We start from the raw sequence: 25,975 nt of genomic DNA, 5'->3' as shown, positions 1-25,975 counted from the left end.
AACATAGCTGTTAAATTAGGTAGAGCAGGCAAAACAGCACAATTGATTTGATTTCAATTAAACATTAGTTTACCTGTTTAAACTATATTTTTGTACTTCATTTGCTGCTAAGTCCTCGTGGGGCAACTCGGGGTTGCGTAAATTGACACACACACACACACACACACACACACACACACACACACACACACACACACACACACACACACACACACACACACACACACACACACACACACACAATTAACACATTGAATAAGTGGAAGATATTCAACTTCCTCTTATTTTATTTTATTTTACTAATTTATTTTACTCTCTCTCGCGCTCTCGCTGCCGCGGCGGAATTGCTTTTATTTGTCAATAAAAAGTTAAAATGGGTAACTGCTCGGCATACGCGTTCATTAGAATTTCCAATTCCGTGGGGGAAAAGTAAGTGGATCTACGCTTTTGGTCCATGTTTGATCATGTTATCAGAGATCCATTGATGATGGCTCTTCATAGTCAACAGGCACGCCCTCAACCCAGAGTGAACATACTCAGAGTTGATTAACCCAACGCTGATCACCTGTTCTGAAACCGAAAACCCAGAGTTGCTTTTCAACCCTGAACTCTGAGTCAACCAACTCAGAGCGCAGGATTAAACTCAGAGTATGTTAAACCAGCTACCTGAAACAGGCCTCAGGTTAACCCTCCCTACCCTGGAAGATAAATACAGCAAGAGGGTGAGGGCAAGAACCAGGAAAATCAGGCAAGACGCCTCTCGCCCAAATGCTGGCCTCTTCACCCTGCTGCAGTCGGGCAGACGCCTAAAGCTCGGACTGAGAGACAGAGGAGCTGCTTCTTTCTGCAGGCAGTTCGACTGCTTAACTCTGGTGGACTATAACTGGCCCATTTGCACAATTTTCCAGGCACTTTTATTTATTTATTTTTTATGGAACCAGCTCATTAAGGGATGTCTGTTTTTTGGATTTACTATAATTTATTATTTATTCAGGATCCAGTAAGTTGCACGATGACAGAGTGATAACCCCTTTTTAATTTCACAGTATGTACAATTTGTATCTTTTACAAGCATGTTACCAATAAAAAAAACTTTTAAACTTTGAACTTTATGTTCATTTATTGGGATTGGGTTCCTGTTGAGTCTTTATTTTCTGTTCACCTGCTTGTTGTGGTGTGTGTTGAGCGCCAAAGACTCTTCAACCATTCCAAACACATCTCCTTCACCTTAATCATGTTGGCCAGAAGGTGAATTGCACCGATTCACAGCTCCCTAGTGGCTCCACATGCAATAACAGAGTACTGAAACTTAGCCTTAACAAACAGCCTCATATATTACTGTTGAATCTTTTATAAAACATGTTTATCCAAAGCTTCAGACAGTGAATACAGATCCACATGGGCGTCATTAAATGATGTTTAAACGACAAGGCCAATGTTTTATATTTTGTATCTGTGAGAATATGACCCCTTGTTAACTGACAGAATGGAAACATTATTAGCAACTGCAGCCATTTAAGAGGGAAATTGGAAGGTGGTTGGATTTTTCAAACATTTGTATAGACTATTTGGTATAAGTATACTGACGACCGGACAGTGACATTGCTCATTTTAATGTCTGACCCAATCTGACGCGTATTCAGCGAGCCATTAGCCATATTACTCTGTGTGGGAGACGTCAACGCATTGCAGGAAGGATAAAAGGACATCACTCTGTGTGTTATATTGTTGTGTGATGAAGGGAAAACCGACACACAAGTTCTCAAGCCGTGGCTGAACTGCGTTGATGGAATGGCTTTAGCCTCAAGTGGAATGGCTTAATCAACTATGCGCCGCTTTCATTAGCGACTTTGATGGAATACCCTTCTGGTTAGTTTGGTCTGGAAAATTGCCATGATTACTCAGCGGTCATTTCCTTAAATCACGTTAATGGAACGCAACTGAATTCTAGCTGAAATTAGTTAGGCAAAGCAAAATAAGCCCGGCTTTGCTTTTAACTTGGTTGATGGAATACCTCTCTGGCCTGCCGGAATCTCCAGAATTTATATGTGAATGAATGGCTCCTTGTATGAGCCGGACGCTTCTCTAGTCGCCAAGGACATATGTGGCCTGTTAGTATGAATGTGTGAATGGATGTCACAATTTCCGCCTCGGTCATCACAGATGACCATTCTACAAGCAATGTAACCACGTAAGGTAATACTTTATATTCAGATAGGCATATTAATAAGCACCTAGTTAATGGAAAATATGTGTTTATTAATATGCCTATCAGTATACTGTCCCTTTATTAGTAATCATTACACATATTAATACCTCATTCTGTATAACCTTATTTTACCCTTAGTACTCAATTGATTAAGATTTCACCCAATATAATCACCTAATTATTGTTTAATTACCGTCAATAAAGCCATTATTGGATATGAGTGCTAATAGCCAAGGCATCATTGGGGCCTTGTAAAGGGGCAATAGAACAGGAACAGTCATTACCTCTATATTACTCTGAATTAGTATAGTCTATTCTTATGGAATACAACCGAAAACTAAAAGTGGTTGTATTACCTGTATTATTAATTAAGTCAAAATATGTTCCCTTTTCTAAAGTAGGATCTTGTTCATCCATTTAGCTTTAGTACTTTGACCCTTATTAACCCAAACATGCTCCCCATTCTAAAGTTGCAACCTCTTCGCTTCTAGTTAAGTCATTAGAGCATACAACTAGTAGTAAGAAGCCTGATATAACGTGCGTCTTGGTGGGACCTCATGCTGCTTCTGGTTGGGCTGGTCGCTCTTAAAGCAAAAGCGACATCTAGTGGTGAGGGACGAGACTACATGAAACATGGGTTTAAAATTGTATATAATGGCATTGCTCGACTGTAAGGTAGAGTACAGCATGATATGGTAGGCACACGTGTTTCTTACTTAATTTCTTAACTTTAGTTTGCCCTTAGCCGATCCTGGGTACAACATTGAAGAGCAAGTCTGAACTTTGAATCAGAATAGCATCTCCAAGCTGGGTGGTCAGTTCTCAGAATAGCAAAACAAAGTCCCATAAATCTATGATCTGATCTCATTCATAAAGAAATCATTAGATCAGTCTACTAGCCTATCCAGTGGACTGTAGCAAACGTTGCTCATCTATCCGGCATACATCTAGGTGGACAGTCGTGATGTCAGAAGAGGGAGATTTTCAAAACGGCTTGTATCGGCTACAAAAAGGAAATCGGAATACAATACAGACAAAAAAATAAAACTTTACTTTTAGTAATGTTGAGAAATGACAAGTGTGGGTTCCAGAAGGGCTATTGACAGACGATATAAAATTATGAACAATATATATTACAAACTGCATAACTTGACTGTCTCCATACTAGTCAGCGAAGAGGCTGTATGGATTTCCTTTTCCTCTCAAATCCAATTTACTCATTGGAAATAAACAATCGGAAAATCAAATCTCGTGACTGCGACGAAAAAACACTGAGAACAGCCAGGGTTTTCATCTGTGAATCCGATAAGATAACAACCAAATCTGATTTTAAATAAGACAAAAAATACCATTCCACAACTTCAGAAATCCACACTAAACTTTCCCGACCTCGCTACAAGTTGCATTACAGTTTACAATCACGGCTCAACCCAGGTTGTTTTTAATCGGGTGCACCTAACGTACAGCATATAAAAACAAGAGTTCGAAAAATATCCAAAAAGACGTGCACCTGGGTCTCATGTCCATGACCGGAGAACCCCAAGTCGGATGTTCCGACTTTCCGATATTTTTTTTTCCCCCAGACATTTTTCCTCCGCTGCGCGACGCCATCCCCGTCCGATCAGCGTGCGTTTGCGAGTCCCCTGAGTCGTGCGACGGTGGAGCTGTAGGTCGGCGCGTTGGTGAACACCGTCCCCACGAACACCGGCGTTCCCCTGAGCACGTGACGGATCACTGTGCACGAGCCCGACGCCTCGATCTGGAAGCCCTGGTGCCGCCGGTCGCCCTTGGCGACCACCGACGTCGGGAGCACCGATCCGAAGAACTGGAAGGGGGAGGAGCCAGGGATAGGTGATGGATGTCGGGTTAATGCCTCTTTACAGGGAAGGAGTTCGGATTAGGGCTGAATGATTTGGGGTTAACAATCCAATTGCGATTATTCCAACCGATATTGCGATTGCGATTTTTCTTTTTTTAAGTTCTGTATGTTCTATATTATTAACTAAACAACCTGCCCGCTCTTGTGATCTGATTGGCCACACTGTGTACCCCCCAACAGCCCACCCCCCCCCTCCTTTACCATTGGCTCTTACAGCTTAGTTATGGTTCCACTACGATGCAACGCAAAAAAAGGCTGCTGGCCAATGATTGGCCAGAGTGACGCCAGATTTTCAGAACGGCTTGTAACGGCTAATCGCACTCACACCCGTTGGTGTAATATGTCTCTTTTAACAATGTTAGCTCAAATCGGCTTAAAACGGGCCGCAATGATTGAGCGTAAATGGGTAAGGGGTTGGGGTCAAAGGGTCATCTTACGGCCGCTCCGGTCATGGGGTCAATGAAGTCGGCCCAGTAGCCCGCAGTCCACAGAGCGAAGCACATTTCTTTGGCGCCGGTCACAAACTATTGTAGAAAAAAAAAGATTGTTAAAGGGACACTGTGTAAAAATTACCCCCATCTAGTGGTACAATTGTATATTGCATTCAAACTAATAGTGCTCGCTTGTTCAAAAACTACGGTTGGCAGTATGTGCCAAGAAGCTGTGTGATGACATCCAATACTACCTCATCGAGTCATTCGAGTGATGATGAGATTCGTTATTTCAAACAAATTTAAAACTGCATTGAATCATAAGCTGATGATGTATGCGTAATTATTCCTCAAGCAAGATAGTGAATTATTTCAGTCATCATTCACGCTGGCTCAGAGTGAAAACGCGTTTGCACTTCCTGTACCAAGTAGTGTTTTTTGTCCCTTTCGGCAGTTCATAGACCGGAAGAACATGGAAGCCTCCATGAAGCTTACCCGTCCTATGTAACTACATATTAATTAACTCTGAGATTTTTGGCAGAGATAATTTTACACCAATGAGGACTTATTTATGAATGAATACGTTGATTTGAGGTAATAAATGACTTAAAATATTACACAGTGTCCCTTTAAGTTAAATCACAAAAAAACAATCTGGGGAGGGGGGGGCTTTTGGCGGGAGCTCTCACTTGACCGAGAAGCTGTTCTCCGCTCTCCTGCGGCCCGCTGAGCCTCTCGTTTCGCTGCGTTACCGTGACAACGGTGATGCCCCCGGTGGGCACTGCGGGGAAGTACAGGTCGAGATCTGGGGGAAGAAGGGAGCACAGGATGTTGGTTCAAAGATCCTGTTTCATGCTTTTTTTTAGGGCTAATAATTGCATTTGGGGGGGGGGGGGGGGGTTCTACTAGAATAGGGTTACCTGCCTGTATGTTAAAGGTGACATGATACACTACCAGCTGTGAGTGTTATTAGCTGGTACAAGCCGTTTGGCACAGGGAAGGAATGAGGAATGATCACAAGTGAGCGTGTCCAACTAGATATACAAAGGATAGAGGCGCGTTTACTCTCCTGGTGATAACGAGACAGCTCACTAGTGATGACTCTCACGCTTACGTGTGTTCCCGACAGCGACCGTTCATGTGCACTTGGAAAAAAGCCGGTAGGGATTCTAAAAGTTCTTCACAGCAGGGGATTTTTATCCAATAAAAACCAGTCAGAACTAAACAGTACTTACTTAGGATCAGTTTCAAGTTTGCATGCCTTTATTTCCTTGATGCCTATCCCCTACTATCCTTTTGCTTTTATTTATGGGAAGCACATACAGTATTGCCACTGTATGGAAGGCAACACTTGCCGTTATCTAGAGCTGGTTTACTAGTACAAATGGGCGTCAGTTTTGTTTGAAATGTGCTGGGGACGCAATCGGAAGTGCATTTTCAGAAGTGCTGGGATCAATGAGGATTCACTCTTTTTTTTCTATTTAGTTCAGCAGGTTATCACTCGGATACTGGTACTAGCAACCTGCTCTGGTGCTTTTTACCTATGTATTCAGGCTAAATTGACTTGATTGTCTGATGCCTCATCATTGCATCCGAGTATTGGTATTATTAGCATTAGCATCTTGCCAAAATGAAAAAATAACTTCACACAGTGTGTCTTTTTACAATGTATTTGTTATCATTCGTAGTGTTGATCAGCAGAGGAATAGTTTGCCAAAAACGTTAACGTTGCTATCAACCGAATACGCTGGGGTTGATAGGTAAACGGGCAACTTGCGGAGTGATACGGAAGACGTGAATCACATTCACTTTCCTTGACAGCGGACAAATATGCTGGACGTGAGCGTACCACGGCATTGAGAAGAGCCGTGTAATAAACAAAAATAATTGACAGATGAAAGTTGGAAAGGCCCATACAAGTGAATGAAGCAGTCTACAGCATTGAGAAGAGCTGTGTAATAATCCATAATAATTCAACTCAAGTGTATTTTTTTCTTTTCTATTTTTACAAGTGGTGTGTACAAAATCAATCTTGCCTAAAACTGGTGGGCAATCGTTCCAAGCGGAATTGACGCCTATGCCAGTAGACAACGATTAAAACTGAGCAAAGTCATGCCAACAGACATTACAACCTCAATCAATATCTTGGTGGTAGTAGCAAATATTCAAACTATTTTCAAGATTAGTATTATTTTTGATTATTCAAATTTGATTAAGATGCTGTGATCCGTAAAGTCCCCCATCGAAAATGATTGATCCAGCAGTGGGGAAGGGAAATACGTGTGCTCAGCTAAGTGCAGTATGTGATATGATGATTCTTTTATATTAAGTAAAACCTTCATGCTCCGCCATGTTCATGCGCGTCACTAGATAACTCTGTTATCAAAATTTGGCTCGAGTTGCCGAACGGAAGTAGAATCATAACAGTGTCATGAGGTGTCGTTCACGTGAACTTTCAGACGTTGTGAAAATGTTTTCCCCATAATTTCCAGTGATGTGAACGCACCATAGATGCAGAAGTCTAGGTAGACACGCCTACTTGTGATGTCGCTATGAAAATCATTCCTTCCCATCGTTTTCGCCCAATCGTAATTGGAACGCCCTACGTACTCAAACTAAATGCAAATGTAAATGGACTGCATTTATATAACCATGGACTGCTTTTCTAACCATTGGCCATCCAAAGCGCTTTACAATATTGCCTCACATTCACCATTCACGCGAACATTCACACACCGACGGCAGTGTCAACCATGGAAGGCGACAGCCAGCTCGTCAGGAGCAGTTAGGGTTAGGTGCCTTGCTCAAGCAAACCTCAACACTCAGCTAGGAGGCACCGGGGATTGAACCGGCAACCTTCAGGTTACCAGCCAACCCGCTCTACCTCCTGAGCTGCTGCCGGAGGTAACTAAGTACAATAAGTGGGGGAAGTATGGATGTCGGATCACGCCACAGGGGTTTAACCAGCATAACACTGGGGCCAGGCTGGCTGATCCTGGATGGGGCCTTGATAAGCCCTGCAACAAAAGATCTGCAGCCTCACCAAGCCCCAGAGCCTAATCAGTCTGACTCAGCCTCCCCAGTATCATAAAACCAGTAGGCTTGAACACACCCACCAACCCCGAAACAACATATCTAAACTTGAATACATTGAACCCTTCCTGGCCCAGAGTTCTTAGCCATACGCCAACTGAACAATGCAAAAATAAGATTTAATACATTTTGCATTGAACTAGATCTAATTTCACAAGCAACATAAAAAATACCTGGATATAACAGTTTGCACTAAAAAATAAATTATATGGACGCTACTGTGCAATACCGTTTACCTCAGTTGTTATTCTTATTTATCTGTATATTTTCCGCTTTATTTTTATGTTTCCATCTTTTTTAGTAAATTTTATCTTTATTTGATTTACGCATATTTTACCATCCCTATATATTTAGCATTCGCTCGGTATGATTCGCACCGTCTCGAAGACATTTAAATTTCGCTGTACTATGTGCAATGAAGATAAAGAGAATTATATTCTATTCTCAACACAGCTGTGATGCCATCTGTAAACAAGCTAGCGTTTGTGTTTCAATCACAATTTTAATCCAAGCTATCTGTGTTGTATACGGGGAATGGGTTAACCTAGCAATTGGTAGTTTTTGGCACTTGTTTCTATGAACATCCTTTCTGTGGTACATCCTTAACAGGGTATCTGCAGGTTTCAGCAAGTCAAATTTAAGACTTTTTAAGACCTTTTTAATACCACCTCGAATGAAATTTAAGACCTTAAACCCGCGATGGTGGGGGGGATCCCGCTGTATTACAACCCAAGCATAGCATGTGTGTCACTCAATGAGACTCATTCAAGTTTACTATCTGTCTGTTTATTGAACATAAAGTGATACTCCAGGGCTCCAGACTAACTTTTTGCTTGGGTGCACTGGTGCGCCAAAATTTTTAATTTGGGTGCACCAGCACGTATTTATGGTGCACCCAAGTTGTAAGTTGTTGAGAGGGGGGTGACAGTGTCTGGGCCCCCGGGCAGCTGCACCGGTTGCACCGTCGATATTTACGCCACTGATTAATAATATTTTCACCATTAAATAAATGCCTTCAGTAAGACCTGGGGGGTATTCCACGAACCTCGTTGAACATACCCAGGCTTTCTTGGGAAAACCTGGCTCGACCGTGTTAATTCGTAAGTGAAAAGATTCTGCATATTGTCTAAAAAATATTATGTATCATCATCCCTTTTACCCCCATATATGCGGGGCCCCATGAATTGCGAGCCCAAGTACCGGGAATGCACTCGATCTCCGACCCAATATCGGACGTGCACGTCAAGTTGCTTGCTTTTAGTGGCGTGGTTCAACGTCTCAAATATCAAAATAAAATCAGCCTTGTTGACGCTGCAGATTCACTCGTTTCGGATGAAAGGCGCTGGTCCGCGAGTTATATACGCCGTTTTGTCCCTTCCAGCAGTAAAGGTGCTCGCGATTTGAGAGTCAGGGAACATCAAACCGAAGAGATCTCCTATCCCCTCATTCGAGTTGTAGGACTGGTGCTTGACCACTGTGTTTAGAATCCACAACACCTCGCTTTCAGTGTTGGTGTCACACCAAATGCTACCCTCAGGTCAGTGCTAGCAGCGCGGACCGTCTGCGGCGGTGGCGCCGGGGCAGAGATGCAAAACGTAGAAATGGCTGGGGTCTGTGTTTGGCTCCTGGCAGAGGTTTTATGTTTTTGGCTCTGCATATGGCTGACGACAGCCTTAATCCCCATGGTGCCGAGCTTGAATGTAGGCTACTTTTCCACGGAATGCATCTGGCCTGTTCTGGGTTGGCAACGGACGCTAGCCAACCTCGGAAACGGACGTCTTCCAGCCAACTGACGTTGAACTTGCATTTACCCATTGTTGCAGACTAGCTAGCAAGCACGCAGACATCCGTTTATATGCAGCTAGCAAGAAAGTAGCCCCTCGTACATCTCCTTCCCGAAAAGTCCCGCGAGAAAAATAAAAAATTAAATAACCCTGCCCCGACAAATTTAAGACCTCCGAGTTATAAATTTAAGACCAGCATATGACATTTTTGACGAATTTAAGACTTTTTAAGGCCTTAAATTTAGAAAAATGAATTTAAGACTTTTTAAGACTTTTAAGACCTCCGCGGACACCCTGCTTAAGCCGGCCACACACCGGCGCTCTAGTGCACATTTCACGCGCGTCAATTGCCGCCGCTAGCACCAATAGGAAGCGGCGCACTGCAGCACCGTTGCGACATGTTTTGGATGAAGCAGATCCACAAACTACCATAGTATAGGCTACCATAGTTATACTGAACATAGCTGTTTTATGACTACATATATGGCCCGGATGCCAATGATCCTCTGTTATGTACTGTCAGGCACTTTGCTTACGGTTTAGTCACTTTACACACTTTATCTACCGTCATTGTTCATTATTATTGAATAGTGGAATTAGTAATCTAGTCTAGTGCATCAAAAATGTCCATATGTACAGGACCTTGTATCAAGTCGCAATGCACCAAACAGTTAGCGGGGCCGCGCGCCGCCGAGCGCTAGCACGCGTCTAGCCACCGCCGGTGTGAGCTAGTACATGCAGTTTTTTCTACCGAAGGGAATTTTAAATATAGTTTATAGAAAAATAAAGATTAAATGGACAATTGATCTTTAATTCTATCGATGATCGATCAAGGAAATTCTTAAAATGCCCATCCCTTAACTGTACGTTCCTGTAGTTTCCTGTTAACAATCGGAAGACAACTCATTGGACACCCACCTTTCCTCAGCAGCTCTGGGCAGGAGTTCACAGTGCAGTCGGTGGACATTTGTTCAAAGTACTGCTCGGCCTTGCGCATTCTCAACGACACGTTCGCCTCCTTGGTCTGGGGAAAAAACGTAAAAACAAAGTTATAGGAGCTTATAACTTCGTTATAAGTCCAGCACGAATGGTCCTTGGTTTGACTCCCGAGTGACCAGGCGGACGCACCATGTTTACCCAAAGTTTGTAGTAGGAGTAGTAAAGGATTAGTTATGGTTGGTCTACGCAACGCAAGGGGGTTTACGGACCCTTTACGTCCTTGCGGACCCTCCGTGCGTCCACCCCAAGGGCTTGACGTGCACCTCGCGAAAATAGTAACCTTGGGTCGAGGCGACGCAGCCGCAATGTCTACGATTGGTCCGCTCGTTTTAATCCGACGCAGAACCAAAACCAGGTTACGACTGTGTCGAAGCGTCATTGCACTGCGTCGACGTGGAACAATAACTGAGCCTTAAACGCAAAGGACGGACCCTTTACACCTGTACCCATAATAGGCACACAAAAACAGACATGACAACATCAATGGAAGACAGGAGAATGGCCATCGCACACAGATTCATTTTTTGCTTCCATTTTTACCTCAGTTATTTTTTTTGTATTTATTCCGTATTTCTATATTTCATTTTTTTGGCACGATATTTTATTTTGCAGTTTTATGCTTTATTACAGAGTGAGATGGCTAGATATGGAAGATAGGGGAGAAACCTTATATGGTACGACCCCGTATTTCTATGTTTCTGTTTTCTTCCATTTTACATCAGTTAATTCATATTATAATATGTAACCCGTAACTTGTGAATTTTATCAAAATATGCTACTCAGCTTGATAATTTGCGGAATCCTTTCCGATAGAAGTGAACAACTTGACACCAAAATAAAATAATCGTAAACCGCCTCCGTCATAGTAGCCGGTAAACGATCATAAATCGGAATATGGTACACAGCTTGATCGGCAGAATCACCATCAAAACAGTTGCGGATCCTTTTTCCGATAAAAGCGGAAAAATTAATAAAACGTAAAAAAAATAAAATAACGGAACAAAAATAGTCGTCTTCCGTCGTAGTTCCCGATGAATCAGTAAAAAAATAAAGAATCCTACCTGGAACTCGCTGACAAACTGCGCCAGCACAAACTCGTGCCGCTCGCCACTAGTGGGCGCGCTCAGTACATCCGGCACCGTTCGGTGTAGCGGGAACAGCTTCTGGTTGCCCACGCCTTCCAGGTGACAGTCGAACCCTGTGTTGCCTGGCAACTGAAAGCGGCGGTCCTGTGGTCCGAAGGGGCCCATCTTCTCGTCGGGCCATACAGTGCTGGGCCCTGGTCGGGGGGACAGGGGAGGGGGGGGTTCATTTTTCATTTTTGCTTTGGTACGGTTCCATTTCACATAGCAATTTTCGCAACAGTGCCAGAATTTGTCAACAAACCCGGATGTGTGCAAAGAACGTTAAATCATTGGACAAAAAAGGTCTGGGGTGGGGTAAAGCGTTAGAGGAAAAAAAAAAGGGGGAGAAAGCGCCGGTGAAAGTAAACAATCATGGATATCCAGCGTGATATACATTGATCTGTGGACCGGTCCAAGTCCTTCTCCCTCATCCTGACTCGGAATATGTCAAATGCATCAGCATTTTTATGTATATTTTCCAGCATACTATTTATGTGCTTTTGTCGGACCGTCGGGTGAAATTGAGTCGTGGCTCAACATGGAGCAAAGAGGAGACGGAATGTCTTTTGGATATCGGACCCAAATATCCAATAGACGTTCCGTCTATAATTTTTATAACTTGATCGGACCGAGGTGCGTTCGCTTTCACATCTCAAGCGAATCGCACCAGGGTTCGTCAGTACAGTGTCTGTTGTGTCTGCCAGTCTAAAAAGAGACCAGTTTTTCCTGTTCTCTACATCATGCAGGGGCGGAGTGGGGCACTAATAGCCACCGGGAGAATCCTCCCCGGTCCGGCCCTCCCCAACCCCCCCTTACAAGACCGGTAACCATAGCAACGCCGGTAAACAGAAGCACTCCGGATGGCCGTAGTGCTCCCCGCAGTACAGCCATCCGGAGGTGCACAGAGCTTTTGGCCGTGATATTATGTATACAATTATATTATTCTATTATATATAGAACGTTATAAGACGCTGTCACCGAATGTGAGAGGAGAGTTGACGGAGACGATGGCGATTGACCTAGTTTCAAAGTTTATGCCGTTTATACTCGGTAATACCGGTTTTGACACGACTACACGACTACTACATGTTCCAAATCTGTTAGCATATTCTCCATCCATTAAAAGAGAAAGATCAGTTAAGTCATTAATTTGTATGAAATATACCAGCCAGCACATCCATATTTGACTAGCAGCTTGTGCTAGCTCCCGCCTAGCAATAACGTCAATGGCGGAGCTCTGGCTAACTGTTTTTCTGTCAATTCACCTGCACAACTCGTTAATCTCTGACTTCGGAATAAATCTGTTATTTTTGAGCACTTAGATGCATCCCCCTCCAGCATCCGCCTCTTCTTTATTCTGGCCTTTTCAGCCCCTCCTTTCTCTTTTCTCTTCTTGCCTTCCATGAGTGCCACAACAAGCAAAAGCAGGCAACCACGAACTTCATCGCCTTCTCTGTCTGACGTGTCTTTAGGGTCATGCCATTAGACGTGGGGCCGCTCATATATCCCCCTACATTTCCGAAAATGGACTTGACCTGCAAGCTGTTTATTGGATAAACGCATTTCCCAATCCCAGGAGTCTTTGCTCCATTCTATGTCAATTCAAGAACAAACTAATTAAAGTAAACTGTAGTTCGTATTAGGGTTGCCGCGGTGTGGACATTTTCACACCGAGTAATACGCTTGTGTCAACACCGGTATTACCGGTATAAACGGTATTAACTTTGAAACTATAGGTCAACCGCCATCTTCTCCCTCAACTCTCCTCTCACACTCGGTGACAGCGGCTGGCAGCGCGCCAATTCTCGGTGTCTTATAACGTTCTATATATTATAGTATAATACAATTTTATATATCATATTCAGTGATGTTGCTAGGTACGCGTCCTGCGTCCCTGAACCATTAAAATCTGAAAGGACGCATTAACTCACTATCCATGCGTCCCGGGGACGCATCTCATTTTCCCCATGAAAAATGATACATTGTGAACATTAAACAACTCGTGTTTAATCACAGTAACTGGCCAAAGAAACCTTCTTGTGAGCAGACCGGACAAGCGCTGTTTCAACCCTCTGCGCATCTACTCGGCGCAGACGTGATCCCCTGTACAAAGTATCGCGACATGCTAATTTAGCCGCTACCAAAACAACTAGCTCGTCACCGCTGATTTCATTTCAACAATTAAAAATACAAACTTCATAGTAAATAAACCCACGTTTCCACTGCATACATTAATATATCCGTTTATTATAACCATATCATACCACCATCAAGGAGTTTAACACTATTAATTTAATTTAAGAAATAGAATAATAATAAAAAAGAAACACATTTTTTAAACTGGGGAGTCGGGACCCATTGAATTTCTCAGGGACCCACCCAACTCGCCACCTGTGGGTCCCGGGGACTCACTACATTGAAAACCTATCAACATCACTGCATATTATCACGGCCAAAAGCTCTGTGCGCCTCCGGATGGCCGTAGCGCGGGGAGCTCACGTAGGGATTGGGCTTCGCAGGGTTTGTTTACCGGCGTTGCTATGGTTACCGGTCTTGTAAGGAAGCACGTCAATTCTCGGCGCGACAATTCTCCCACACAGAGCAGAACTGTGGCCTATTCCACACATTTTAATTTTCTTAATCATAATTATATTATTCATTTTTACTGAATTTGTTTTTTATTACTGAAAAAAAACAAAAACAAAAAAACTCGGTGTTGCCGGTGTGCAACACCGAGTAATCGGTGTTAGCCTCAACACCGGTAACGCCGGTAATACCGTATACTGCGGCAACCCTAGTTCGTATTATTTATTTATGGCCATGAAAGTTCTGTAACGCCTGAATAATGAAGAATTAAATGAAGTAAAAAAATAAATAATAAAACAAAACATGAATGAGACATAGAGAGTAAGCAAGTGGTATAAATATTGGATGGATGTTCTCGAGACATGTTATTTATTTTGGGGATTTTCACGGCGTCTTGACGGGGATTAAAATATTCTCAGGGCCGGCTTGCAGACGCCTCACTGGCGCTCACAATTGTGGGCCGGTCCACCTGACCTCGCTGGCCGGCCGGCCGACCGGGAAATCTCCCGATCGTCCCGACGGCCCATCCGCCTCTGGCATCATGGGTGGCATTTAAGAACCAAGGACTTAAACTAAGTGTAGTGCCTTTTAGAATGGTTTGCACTAAAGGAAAGAAACCCAATACTTTACGCTATTTCTTTGTTAAGTCTCTGCAGCTTTTGTGCTTAAATTGTATTTATCTGCAACATTATGTTGAATGATGGGTGCCCAACCAGTCGATCGCGGTCTACCAGTAGATCGCCGACAGATCCCAAGTCGATCGCGAGGGGTGAAGAAAAAAAAAAAAAAAAAAAAAAAATTTTTTTCTTTTTTTTTAATAAAATTAAACTTGCGCGGGACATATACGCGCGGTAGCGCATGTGCTGTTAACAGCAGTTGAAAGCCGTCAACAGTAGTTACACACTCCTAAACGTTGGCATGGCTGAGGGGAAACAAGCTAAGACCTACCATTTTCACCCTGAGTGGGAGGAAGATTATTGATTATCGTTGAGAAGGTGCCGTGCGCAGACGGAACGAAACCCCCACCGAAGTCCGTAGGTTCACGATACAAAACCCCCCCCCCCCCCCCCCCCGTCAACAATTGTTCTCTACCCCCCCCCCCCCCCCCCCCCCCGATTGAAGGTAGGTTTGCTGGTAGATCTCTCGGGAGGTTGGCTACTTGAAAAGTAGATCTTGGGTCAAAAAAGGTTGGGCACCCCTGGATTACAGTGTTGCACAATAAATGTTCTCAAAACGACATACTATATTTCTCTTATTTTTTAAATACATTTAGCAGTTTGGCTTTCCTTAGGGTCAATGTAAGCTTTTCGGAAATGGTTATTTTATGATTTTTATATCGTGATATATATCGTTATCGCAAGAGGCTGCAATGTATATCGCAATATGGATTTTAGGCCATATCGCCCATCCCGTGCGTGTGTGTGTGTGTGTGTGATGTCTGGATGAAGCAGCCTCACATGGCACTGAGTCTGATTGGACTCTGGGGCTGTGGGAGGCTGCACACCTGCTGAGTATTTTATATGCTGGATAGATGAGCAACGTTTGCTACGGTCCACTGGGTAGGCTGGTACTGGTAGACTGATCTATCCAGCGCACATCTAGGTGGAAACGCCCACTTGTGATGTCAGAAGACACAGATTTCCAAAAAGGCTTATAATTGCTAATCACACTCCCACCTGGTGGTATAACATGTCCCCTTTAATGTCGGAGGCTGTCCTACCTGATTGGGCTTGTGAAACTGCGATATACGGTTCATCGGAGCTGGCCCCGGAAAAGGTCCTGGTTCGTCCCAGTCTGATGGCTCTTACGGCCTGGAGTCCAGCCGTCTGGCAGACCGCCATCCTGGCCCTACCACAGAGCACCTATAGCGGGGAAAACAGGCTATTTGAGAGCTCTTGAGTTCAATACAACAACGCAACACAACGGTAATAATGCAGATATCTGGGCTATAGGACACACACACACACACACACACACACACACACACACACACACACACACACACACACACACACACACACACACACACACACACACACACACACACACACACACACACACACACTCTTGAACTATGCTGTGCACATATTAATGACCGGATTGTCAAATGGAGAACACTTTTGAAACGTATGTAACGGCACATCGGACGTAATTAAAACGTGTAACGTTACAATTTAAGTCACTCACCCTTGTAGACATCCCGGTCTGTCCTTCTTTTAGTTGTTTTTCAACCTTGTTTTGTCCACCTGCGAGTTTAAACCAAAGAGCAATGCGATCAAAAACAAAAAAGATACATTACGATACAACTTTATTAATCCCCGTAGGAGAAATTAGTTTGCTACAATAGCTCAGCAGCAGTGGAAAAACAAATGATTCAAAATATATAGAATAAAGAAAATAGAATATAAGTACTAATACAAACAAAAGTAGACACTAAGGGTAAATGCTAAACGAGGAAGGAGAAGACAATAAAACAGTACAAACAACAACAAATAGGGCAAACCAAAATAAAAGGTATAAACAGTATAAATTATAAAAGTGTAAAGTATAAAGTGTAAATTATAAAGTGGCTAAGTTCCAGATATGCAATGTTAACAAAGATGCACTGTAAACGAACCACGAAGTCAACAAAAATGTTCCATATCCAAGAGATAAGGGACCTTACAATTCATGAAAAAGGCCCACAAAACAAACACAGATTGTATTAAAGTAGGCTACAGCACTACGGCTGCAATATCGTCGCGTGTGTGCGCGTGCGTTTGTGCGTGCGTCTCAGAGAGCAATAGCACTACCTTAGCAAGGGTGTAATGGATGGGCGTGAGACAGAGACACACAGACACAATCTCAAACTAACAAACTGTGTGTGTCTGTGCGTGTAGTACAGGTGTGTGAGAATTGCGTGTGTGTGTTTAGTAAAAGTGTGTGTGTGTGTGTGGTGTGTGTGTGTGTGTGTGTGTGTGTGTGTGTGTGTGTGTGTGTGTGTGTGTGTGTGTGTGTGTGTGTGTGTGTGTGTGTGTGTGTGTGTGTGTGTGTGTGTGTTTGGTACAAGTGAGTGTGTTTGTGTGGTACAAATGTGAGTGTGTGTGTGATTGTTGTGCATTAAAGTACATGACAACGGCTGCACATGATGCAATCGTTTCACTGAACTAACCGACAAGCTCGAAGAATCAAATCCAAACGTCAAAAAGGGGATTTTGAGTTATTTTTTAGCGATGCATTCCGCATTAATGGGATTGTGTAAGCATTGTGTGTTTTGTAGATCAGCTGACATAACGCTATGGAGGTCGTTGTTGTGTGTGTGTGTGTGTGTGTGCAACAAACATACCTTTTTATCCGCGAAATAACCATTCGGGTGGTGAGGTAATAAAATGTTAAATGCGCTCATGTAAAAACACAAAACGTTTAAATCGGCTTAAAGTACATTTTGTTCCTACCTTGAAACCCCGAATTTCGCGATTCGCTCCGACGTGAGGCAACGAGGGACAAAATAAGACGGCGCATGCGCGTTGGCAAAATTAACCCTTTCAGGCGCATTGGATGTTTTCACGCCACACGCGTGTATAACATGTGTATAATATTGTTAAATCGTCAAGGTTGATGAATAAACTTTTATTATTTAAATATTTTTCTTTTTTTAAGAGCAACTAAATCAGCTGACATTGAAGTTTTCTACAGTTTTCTTAAACTAGCGTACGCCTATTTGTATGATGCAATGTTATTTGTGTAGAATGGGCATTAATATATCCATTTGTGCTTATGTCTGCAGTACCTTTTAGAATACACCATTTAAATCAAATCGCCGAAAAGTTATTAATGGTTCAAAGGAAATTGAAAGCAGCTACCCCACATTTAAACAGATTTTGCTATTGTATTATTTATTAATATTCTAATATTTGCCAATGGGATCGGTCGGAAATATCAGTCAAAAAGTAAGATTTCTTATGAGCTGCTACCACACTGATCTCTGTGCTCCTATTAACGGACCATGGGATCCTACAACCAATGGAGTATTAAACACATAGTTACTGAAAGTGGCCAGAAGGAAGCGCAAAACACCACCATATGCGCAGCATCGCAATACAATTCTCAGATAATTATATTCCTGTATACAAGATAGGAATATGTATCTGCCATAACCCAATAAAATCAAAAATAATAACAATGGCTGATAATACCAAATCGAAATAAAGAGCATTTTTTTCACAAAACTAAACATACTCTGTAGGCATGATGAACACATTAGTAAACTGTTCATCATATAGGAAAACATTTAGTCGCGCAAGAAATACTATCTTGTTTTTTAACCATTCAAATGGGATTAGCGTGGGGGATAGGGTTAGAAAAATAATCTAAAGAATCTTTCCTTTTAAAACCGTATTATTCTGGATTGGAAGGTACCAAAACTGTATTTTGAAGAGGGAATTAAAAGTGATACCCTTTGTGGAGAAATGTATTCTAGGTGATACACAATGATACATGCAACTCGTAAAAAATTATACATACATGTATCTATTTATATATATATATATATATATATATATATATATATATATATATATATATATATATATATATATATATATATATAATCGCTGATTGGAAAAATAAGATTGTGAATTATATCAATATATATATATATATATAGATAGATTGATAGATAAATCCTGTGAAACCTGTTAACGTTAGTAAACGCACTTTGCGTGTTTTCCTGCCAGTGCGCGTTTCCGCGTGTGGACAGTGAACGTGATGGGCCGTCACGTGACGTACGCGTCACCGAGTAAAGGGGGCGCGCCTCGTCTCTCGCTCACACTGCTGCAGACAGTACGTCCTCGAACAGCAACACACACTCACTCAGCACAACTTTAAAAACGGAAGGTGACCTCACCAGGTGAGTCCTGCGCCTGTGCAGTGGTCGCGACGTTTGACGTTTAAATGTCAAAAGCGACAAAAAACGGAGACGCGCATTACCTATCGCCGGTTGTTGTTGTGTAGCAGCACCAACTTTTTTTTCCCCCCAGGGGTGGGGAATCAGATATAATCCGTCAGAGTGAACCGGAAGTAGTCCGGTGTTCAAATTAGATTAAATGGTTAAATGGTTAATGATAAAAATGGGCCGTGTCGCGCGCTGCAGGTAGCAGGGACAGCCGACCGCGGAAGGCTACTGCTATTACGTAATGTGTGTGTGTGTGTGTGGGTGTGGGTGTGGGTGTGTGTGTTTGTCTTTGTGGCAAAAGTGTGTGTGTGTGTGTGTGTGTGTGTGTGTGTGTGTGTGTGTGTGTGTGTGTGTGTGTGTGTGTGTGTGTGTGTGTGTGTGTGTGGTACAAGTGTTTGTGTGTAGTACAAGTGTGTGTGTGTGTTTGTGTGTAGTACAATTTGTGTGTGTTTGGGGTACGTGTGTGTGTGTGTGATAAATAAAAACAAGACTTTCTGAAGTCACCTGGGAAACACGCACAATTGTACTACACTACACACACACAGAAACACACACTTGTACCACACTGTCAACCCAGTCGTTGTTTTGTTTTGGGATGATGATGAAGATGAAGAACATGACGACGTATGTTGCTACGGAGGATGGACCACAAGACATGATATCATATTCATCATAATCGATTCAATCATAATAATTCATATGTCTTAAATCTTTTTCGCCAAGTCATTTCTCGTGTGATGCGGCACGTCCATCTGTGATTGGTCGGAGGTTGGCGATGAGTGTGTAGCGTGTTGTCAAGTTGTGTTGTTGAAGTTGTGTGTTTCCTGCGATAGACCTCGATGGATCTGGATCTACATCATGTTCTGTGTGTGTGTGTGTGTGTCAGAGAGAGAGAGTGTGTGTGTCTGCATACTGTGTGTGTGTGTGTCATAGAGAGAGATAAGGAGCATGTTTTTTTTAGATTGAGATTGTGTGTGTGTCTGTATGCTGGGAGTGTAGTTGTGTGGGTCGGAGAGAGAGAGAATGTTTGTTAGTTTGAGATTGTGTGTGTGTCTTTATGCTGGGAGTGTATGTGTGTGTGCTCTCTGACACACACACACACACACACACACACACACACACACACACACACACACACACACACACACATACATATTATTATTATTATTATTATTATTATTATTATTATTTTAGTAGTCCTTCCTACAAGTAACAACACTTTGCAAACCTCCACAGTTTGAGGAACCCCTTGGTCAATCTATCTGATTAGTGGGGGTCAATTGGACATTGATTCACAGCTGTGCGGGTAACGTATGTGTGTGAGTTTCATTGTGTATCGCCCATAGCCCAGATTGTGTATGTGTGTGTGTGTGCTCAGTGGAATAAGGTACAGAAGCATTGTGCGTGTGTGTGCCTGAGTTTCCTTTCCCATGTGTGTGTGTGTGTGTGTGTGTGTGTGTGTGTTGACTCATAGCAAGCTCCCACACAGCACAGGCCATAGGAGGGTCAGAGGAGGGTGTTGTGATGTGATTCCTCCTCAGCTCTCGGTGTGTGTGTTGGCGTTGCGTTGTTTGCCGGTTTTGTACATGGAGACACAGTGATTAATATTCAGCATTGTGTCGTTCTCACCATTCTGCTGCAGTGACTGAGACACACGTATAATAATAATAATAATAATTTATTGAATTTGTATAGCTTCTCTTGACACTCAAAGACGCTTTACAGTGAAGGGGGGGACGTCACTCATCACCACCAGTGTGTAGCACCCACTTGGGTGATGCACGGCAGCCAATCTGCGCCAGAACACTCACCACACACCAGCTTGAGGTGGAGAGTGAGGGAATCAATGAGTCAGCCTATTACAAAGGGGGATGACTAGGGGGCCAGATTGAATGAGCCTGGTTGGGCAGTTTTAGCCAGGACACCTGGGAATCCCCTACTCTTTGCGATAAGTGCCCTGGGATCTTTTAGGACCTCGGTTTTACGTCTCCTCCGAAGGAGTGTGTGTGTGTGTGTGTGTGTGTGTGTGTGTGTGTGTGTGTGTGTGTGTGTGTGTGTGTGTGTGTGTGTGTGTGTGTGTGTGTGTGTGTGTGTGTGTGTGTGTGTGTGTGTGTGTGTATATTAGGGGTGCAGCGGATCACAAAGCTCATGGTTCCGATTGTGTCACGGTTTTTGAGTCAAGGGTCGGGTCATTTTCGGATCAACAATAAAGATAACCAGACAAATGTGACTTTCAATAAAATCTTGATGTATAAAAACAAAATAAAGTGAAAAATTAGGTAGTAACCCTGCTTCCTTTAAGCATAGTCAATATTTGAAAAAATTGAAATCTGAGGCATTATTCCTTCTTTTTAACATGGATAGTAAATATTCCCTAGCCCTGGATTTACAATTCAGGATGTCTGCATTGCCTGGGGAGAGTTTAGAGTCTACATTCTCCCAAGGCAATGCAGACATCCTCATCTTCTTTTGTTTAATCAAGTATGGTATAGCGAAATACAGCTTCTGTCGTGCTTTATTTGGCATTTTGTAAATCCATTGATTTCGGTTGGAAGACTCATTGCTCATTGCAAGGGGGGTTGGTTGTAGTATTTTCGCTCGGTTCTAGCCCTACTGTTGATACGGAGAACCGAGCGAAAAGACTACAACCAAACATTGACATGTCTGGTACCGGTTCCGATTTCCGTTTCAATGGGATTTAGGGAACGCCGAATAAAACACAACAGAAACTGTATTTCGCTACGATACTTGAGGATGTTGTCAATACCGGAATTGTCCTTTAAATATGCACTGATCATGTGAACGCAGAACTTGTTTTTTTATCAGCCGATCCGCGGATGACTTGCGTCCCGAACCGTGAGGGTTGATCCGTACGGATCATGGGTAACCCGTGAACCGTTGCACCACTAATATATCTCTATATATATATATTAGTGGTGCAACGGTTCACGGGTTACCCATGATCCGTATGGATCATGGGTACCTGAACCGAACCGTGACCTCAAAACCGAGGTACGTACCGAACCGAGATTTTTGTGAAATTTTTTCCTTATAATGGACCTCATGTTGGAAATGTATGTTACCACAATGCTGGTTACCACAAAAACGATACAAGCGGCGTATTGATCTACTGTGCTCAGTCAACAGCAAGTAGAACCGACAAGTCAGCGGGCAATATGCCGGAATAATGCACCCCTCCCAGCCAATCAGAATCGAGCATTCTTAAATGAAGTAGAATAAATATATATATATAAACACACACACACTGTGGGATGGCATCCCATTCTTCAACCAGCATTTGTCGCAAGTCAGCCAACGTGGTTCAGTGTTTCCCATACATTGACCATTGTGTGGCGCGGTGCCACAGAATCAACATCGAGCGCCACGAATTGATTCTGTGTGTGTATGTATATATATATATATATATGTATATGTATATGTATGTATATATATATATATATATATATATATATATATATATATTTTTTTTTTTATAACGCGATTTGGAAATCTAAAAATCGTTCCGTCCATTCATCTCTGCATAGCGAGAGCGACGATGCTAACACATGAACCCACGATGTCACCCCGTCGCTTAGCAACCGGACACGCTGGGGTTGATAAGTTACCGGACTACTGTAACTACTACGGAGTAGGGATGGGCATAATTAATCGATGCTCGATAATCGATCGTTAAGAAATGCGTCGATCAATTTATATTGTTATCGATCAAAAGGACGTTGTGTTGCATACTGTGAGTCTTGAAGCATTTAATTGAATATCACTATGTGGGAGAAATACCACCCTGCCGACCGGTGGAAAGTGAATGGAAGAAGGTTCCTGTCAAAGTTAGCGCGACAATACCTCTGCATCCCCGCAACTTCGGTCCCGTCAGAGCGGGTGTTTTCTGCTGCTGGACTGACAGTTACAAGGCTGCGTTCGCGTCTGACCCGCGAGCATGTTAACATGCTTATATTCCTAAACAAAAATATGTAGGCTGGAGTTATGCTATGGACAGTAGGGACAGTCACCACCGTATGTGAGTCGCTCTTTTTTTTCTTAATGTGTTGTCTCTCGCTCCGCTTTTCTTTCGGCTTGGTGCCTCTTGGAGTCGTTACATTTTGCCAAAACTGTGATATTTTAGCAACAAGTTCAGCCTTATATATGTTCAATAAGGTATTGCTTTTAGATAGACTAGTTCATGCAATTGTTTGTAAATGGGTGGCTCATCTTTTTGTTGCAAGCCTTTTCCGCGCGCCGGCTGCAGCCTATAGGCATTATATGTCTGCCTTTTTTCAAAACAGTTATACCGTTTAATGCCCACTTTTAGCCTACTGCCTTTGTTTGATTATTGTTGTCCGATAAGTTGGCTACTTATTGTAATTGGAATGGCTACAGATTTAGTCTTGTTGAATCGTTTCCAAACCTTTAAGAGCGCCTGTAGGCGGCTAGGCGCATTGTTCGGACTTTACGAGCGCCGCAAAGGCCTATAACCTATAATGCCTGTATTTATTATTTTAAATAATACTTATTGTAATTGGAATAGGCTACAGATTTAGTCTTGTTGAATCGTTTCCACACCTTTAAGAGCGCCTGTAGGCGGCTAGGCGCATTGTTCGGACTTTACGAGCGCCGCATAGGCCTATAACCTATAATGCCTGTATTTATTATTTTAAAACTGTTAAACAGTTGTAGGTCTCCAAGTTAACTGTATTGTATTAATGTTGGCCCATACATTATTGTTGGAATAAAGATTTAATTGATAAAAACATGCTGCATTTTCTACCAACGGGAATTTCAATATAGCCTAGAAAAAAGTTAATGATTAATCGATAATTGATCGATAACTCTAGCGATGCTCGATCAAGGAAATTTCTTCAAATGCCCATCCCTACTACGGAGTGATAATAACAAAGACGTGAATCAGGCAATAAATCCAATTTCCTTGACAGTGGTAAGGTTCGGTGTGCATTAATGTACAGACGGAGTGGACCAATTGCGAACTACTGCAGCTGCTCCAAGTTAAACCCCAAACTAATCGGAATAAGTATTTATAGCGGACTACACCACCTATTCTATTCCGCATAGAATTCTATTCCGAACCGATTGAGGCGCATATATATGATACTTTTCTATTCCGATTGAGCTGTTCTTCCACATCTATGCGAATCAGATGTGTCCGCATGTAAACACGGAGTTAAATGCACACTCACTGACGGCCGCGTCGCCGTGTCGCCGTTGGGGGTGGGAATTGGCAAAAATTTGACGATTCGATATTATTGCGATATTTGGGCCACGATTCAATATTATTGCGATTCTCAATATATTGCGATACAGCAAGTATTGCGATTCGATTCTGCGATATATTGCGATTCATGTTCCCCATATTATTCAAAGACATTACAAAAAAAGAGGAAAAAAAGACTGCTCAACTCACTTCAAATGGCACATTTAATTATGTGAACAACAGTGCAAAAACTTAGGAGGGTAGTGCAAAACTTTGTCCTTGAACATTCAGGACACAGGACCGTTGTAATTATTTCGGAATAGGTGACCTCTCACATGAACGCTGAGCTCCCAGCACATAAATTAAAATTATTTAAATACAATAGAGTACCACAAAGCAGACTTAATAGAGTAACATAAACCTTAGAATACTCTTATAAATAAGAGTAACTCAGTCAATCAACTTGAGAATAATAAACTAAAATGTGAACTGCTAGAGTCCAGTCTAGTTGGCTGCAAGGTCATGAACCAAAATGTTAAATTCATTTTGGAATGTTGGCATTTTTGCTCAGAAAAAGCAGTTGGTCAACATGCTCAGATGTTAAAGTGCTCCTCTGGGCTGTGACTATATCCCCTGCAGTGGAGAACACCCTTTCAGCCGACACACTTGTGCCTGGAATGCTCAGGTATCTTTTGGCGAGTTTGGCCAGGAAAGGATACATTTTCTCATGAGCTTTCCACCAGTTGAGAGGGTTTTCTTCAAGTGGCAGTGGAGAAGCCTCCTGGTATCTCTTCACTTCCTCTTCAGCTTGGGAAAATGCTGACTTCAGTGGGGCTGTGGTAGAAAATGTTTCTCCCAGTAAATCAGCTAGCCCAGATCTTCTTTTAGGTTGTGGCTCTTAAAGCACCTCAAGATCCTGTCCATCCATTTCTATTCCAGAGGCACTGCTGGTCTCTTCTTGCCTAATAGTGGGCTGTAGAGAAACATTTGATGTTAAAAGAAAAAACATCTCAGGTTTGGAATAGCTGTGGAATGCTCAATGCAATTAAAAGGGTTGTAAGAAAATAACCCAAAGTAGCCAGATGAACATAGGCTTGGTTTTAATAAATAAATAATAAATCATTTGTAAACTCCTTTATGATATTTTAAAATAATAACTAAATAATAAACTAGGAGTTCATTAAAGCCTACCTGAAGGCTGGCTGCCTCCACAACCAGTTTGGATTATGTGGCACTGATGTCATCTGTGGTCAGGAAAGGCAGTGACTTAAATCGTGGATCCAGGGCCGATGCTGTGTGGAGGGTGTTTTTCTCCTCAACAGTGCTATATCTCTTCTGCAGATCTTGATTTATTGCCTGTTTGATGTCCCTCACAATTGGTTTGTCCCCCATTGCCTGATGTGTGTCATTTAGCAGCTTTGCATGCACTGGAGCAATGATGGACAAAGTGGGATTCTTCTCCTCTGAAACTATTTTCGTGGCTACAAACATCGGTCGAAGTGCCTGCATCATGTCCTCAGCGTCTGTAATGTCATTTTCGTTGAGGGTGCAAATATCTCTTCCTGACCGCCTGACGTCAGAGGACAACAGAGCAGCACAGATCGCTGGTTGTTGTTCCAAGAAACGCTGAAGCATTTCATAGCCAGTGTTCCAACGGGTCACAACATCGGTCTTAAGCTTGTGAGTGGGGAGGTCCAGGAGCTTTTGTTTTTG

At 42.6% G+C, this 25,975-nt stretch overlaps 2 protein-coding genes across 8 annotated transcripts in view; one reads left to right on the top strand and one right to left on the bottom strand.

Annotated features, from left to right (window-relative positions):
• Window positions 1–330: 330 nt before the first annotated feature.
• Window positions 331–19,098, bottom strand: LOC130386328 (methylmalonic aciduria and homocystinuria type D homolog, mitochondrial-like). 3 transcript variants are annotated; one of them, XM_056595180.1, is made up of 8 exons: window positions 18,991–19,098; window positions 16,293–16,351; window positions 15,826–15,967; window positions 11,457–11,674; window positions 10,315–10,420; window positions 5,209–5,324; window positions 4,526–4,612; window positions 331–4,034 (listed from the first exon to the last, which is right to left on the bottom strand). In XM_056595180.1, the coding sequence occupies exons 2-8, from the start codon at window positions 16,302–16,304 to the stop codon at window positions 3,831–3,833; spliced, it is 885 nt and encodes a 294-aa protein (XP_056451155.1). In that variant the 5' UTR covers window positions 16,305–16,351; window positions 18,991–19,098; the 3' UTR covers window positions 331–3,830. The 3 variants fall into 3 exon arrangements, with proteins under 3 accessions (XP_056451155.1, XP_056451154.1, XP_056451153.1); XM_056595179.1 differs by lacking the exon at window positions 18,991–19,098 and adding an exon at window positions 17,431–17,561; XM_056595178.1 differs by lacking the exon at window positions 18,991–19,098 and adding an exon at window positions 17,540–17,624 and having other exon boundaries at window positions 332–4,034.
• The window catches only part of inpp4ab (inositol polyphosphate-4-phosphatase type I Ab), a 57,874-nt gene continuing 50,800 nt past the window's right edge, over window positions 18,902–25,975 (top strand). For all 5 annotated transcript variants that reach the window (XM_056595174.1, XM_056595173.1, XM_056595177.1 and 2 more), the window contains exon 1: window positions 18,902–18,993. The gene's annotated coding sequence lies outside the window, so the exon portion shown is untranslated. The remainder of the gene's footprint in view (window positions 18,994–25,975) is intronic.

The sequence above is a fragment of the Gadus chalcogrammus genome, chromosome 7 (genome assembly GCF_026213295.1).
Source record: "Gadus chalcogrammus isolate NIFS_2021 chromosome 7, NIFS_Gcha_1.0, whole genome shotgun sequence".
Classification (NCBI taxonomy): domain Eukaryota; kingdom Metazoa; phylum Chordata; class Actinopteri; order Gadiformes; family Gadidae; genus Gadus; species Gadus chalcogrammus.
This window is presented reverse-complemented; position numbering and strand designations above follow the sequence as displayed.

Bases quoted from the DNA above. Each gene is read 5' to 3' on its own strand.
- LOC130386328 (XM_056595178.1), bottom strand. From the start codon at position 17,606: ATGCGCCGTCTTATTTTGTCCCTCGTTGCCTCACGTCGGAGCGAATCG. The intron at 16,352-17,539 runs GTAGGAACAAAA...TTAAACTCGCAG, and splicing joins GCGAAATTCGGGGTTTCAAG to GTGGACAAAACAAGGTTGAA. The intron at 15,968-16,292 runs GTGAGTGACTTA...TCCCCGCTATAG, and splicing joins AGACCGGGATGTCTACAAGG to GTGCTCTGTGGTAGGGCCAG.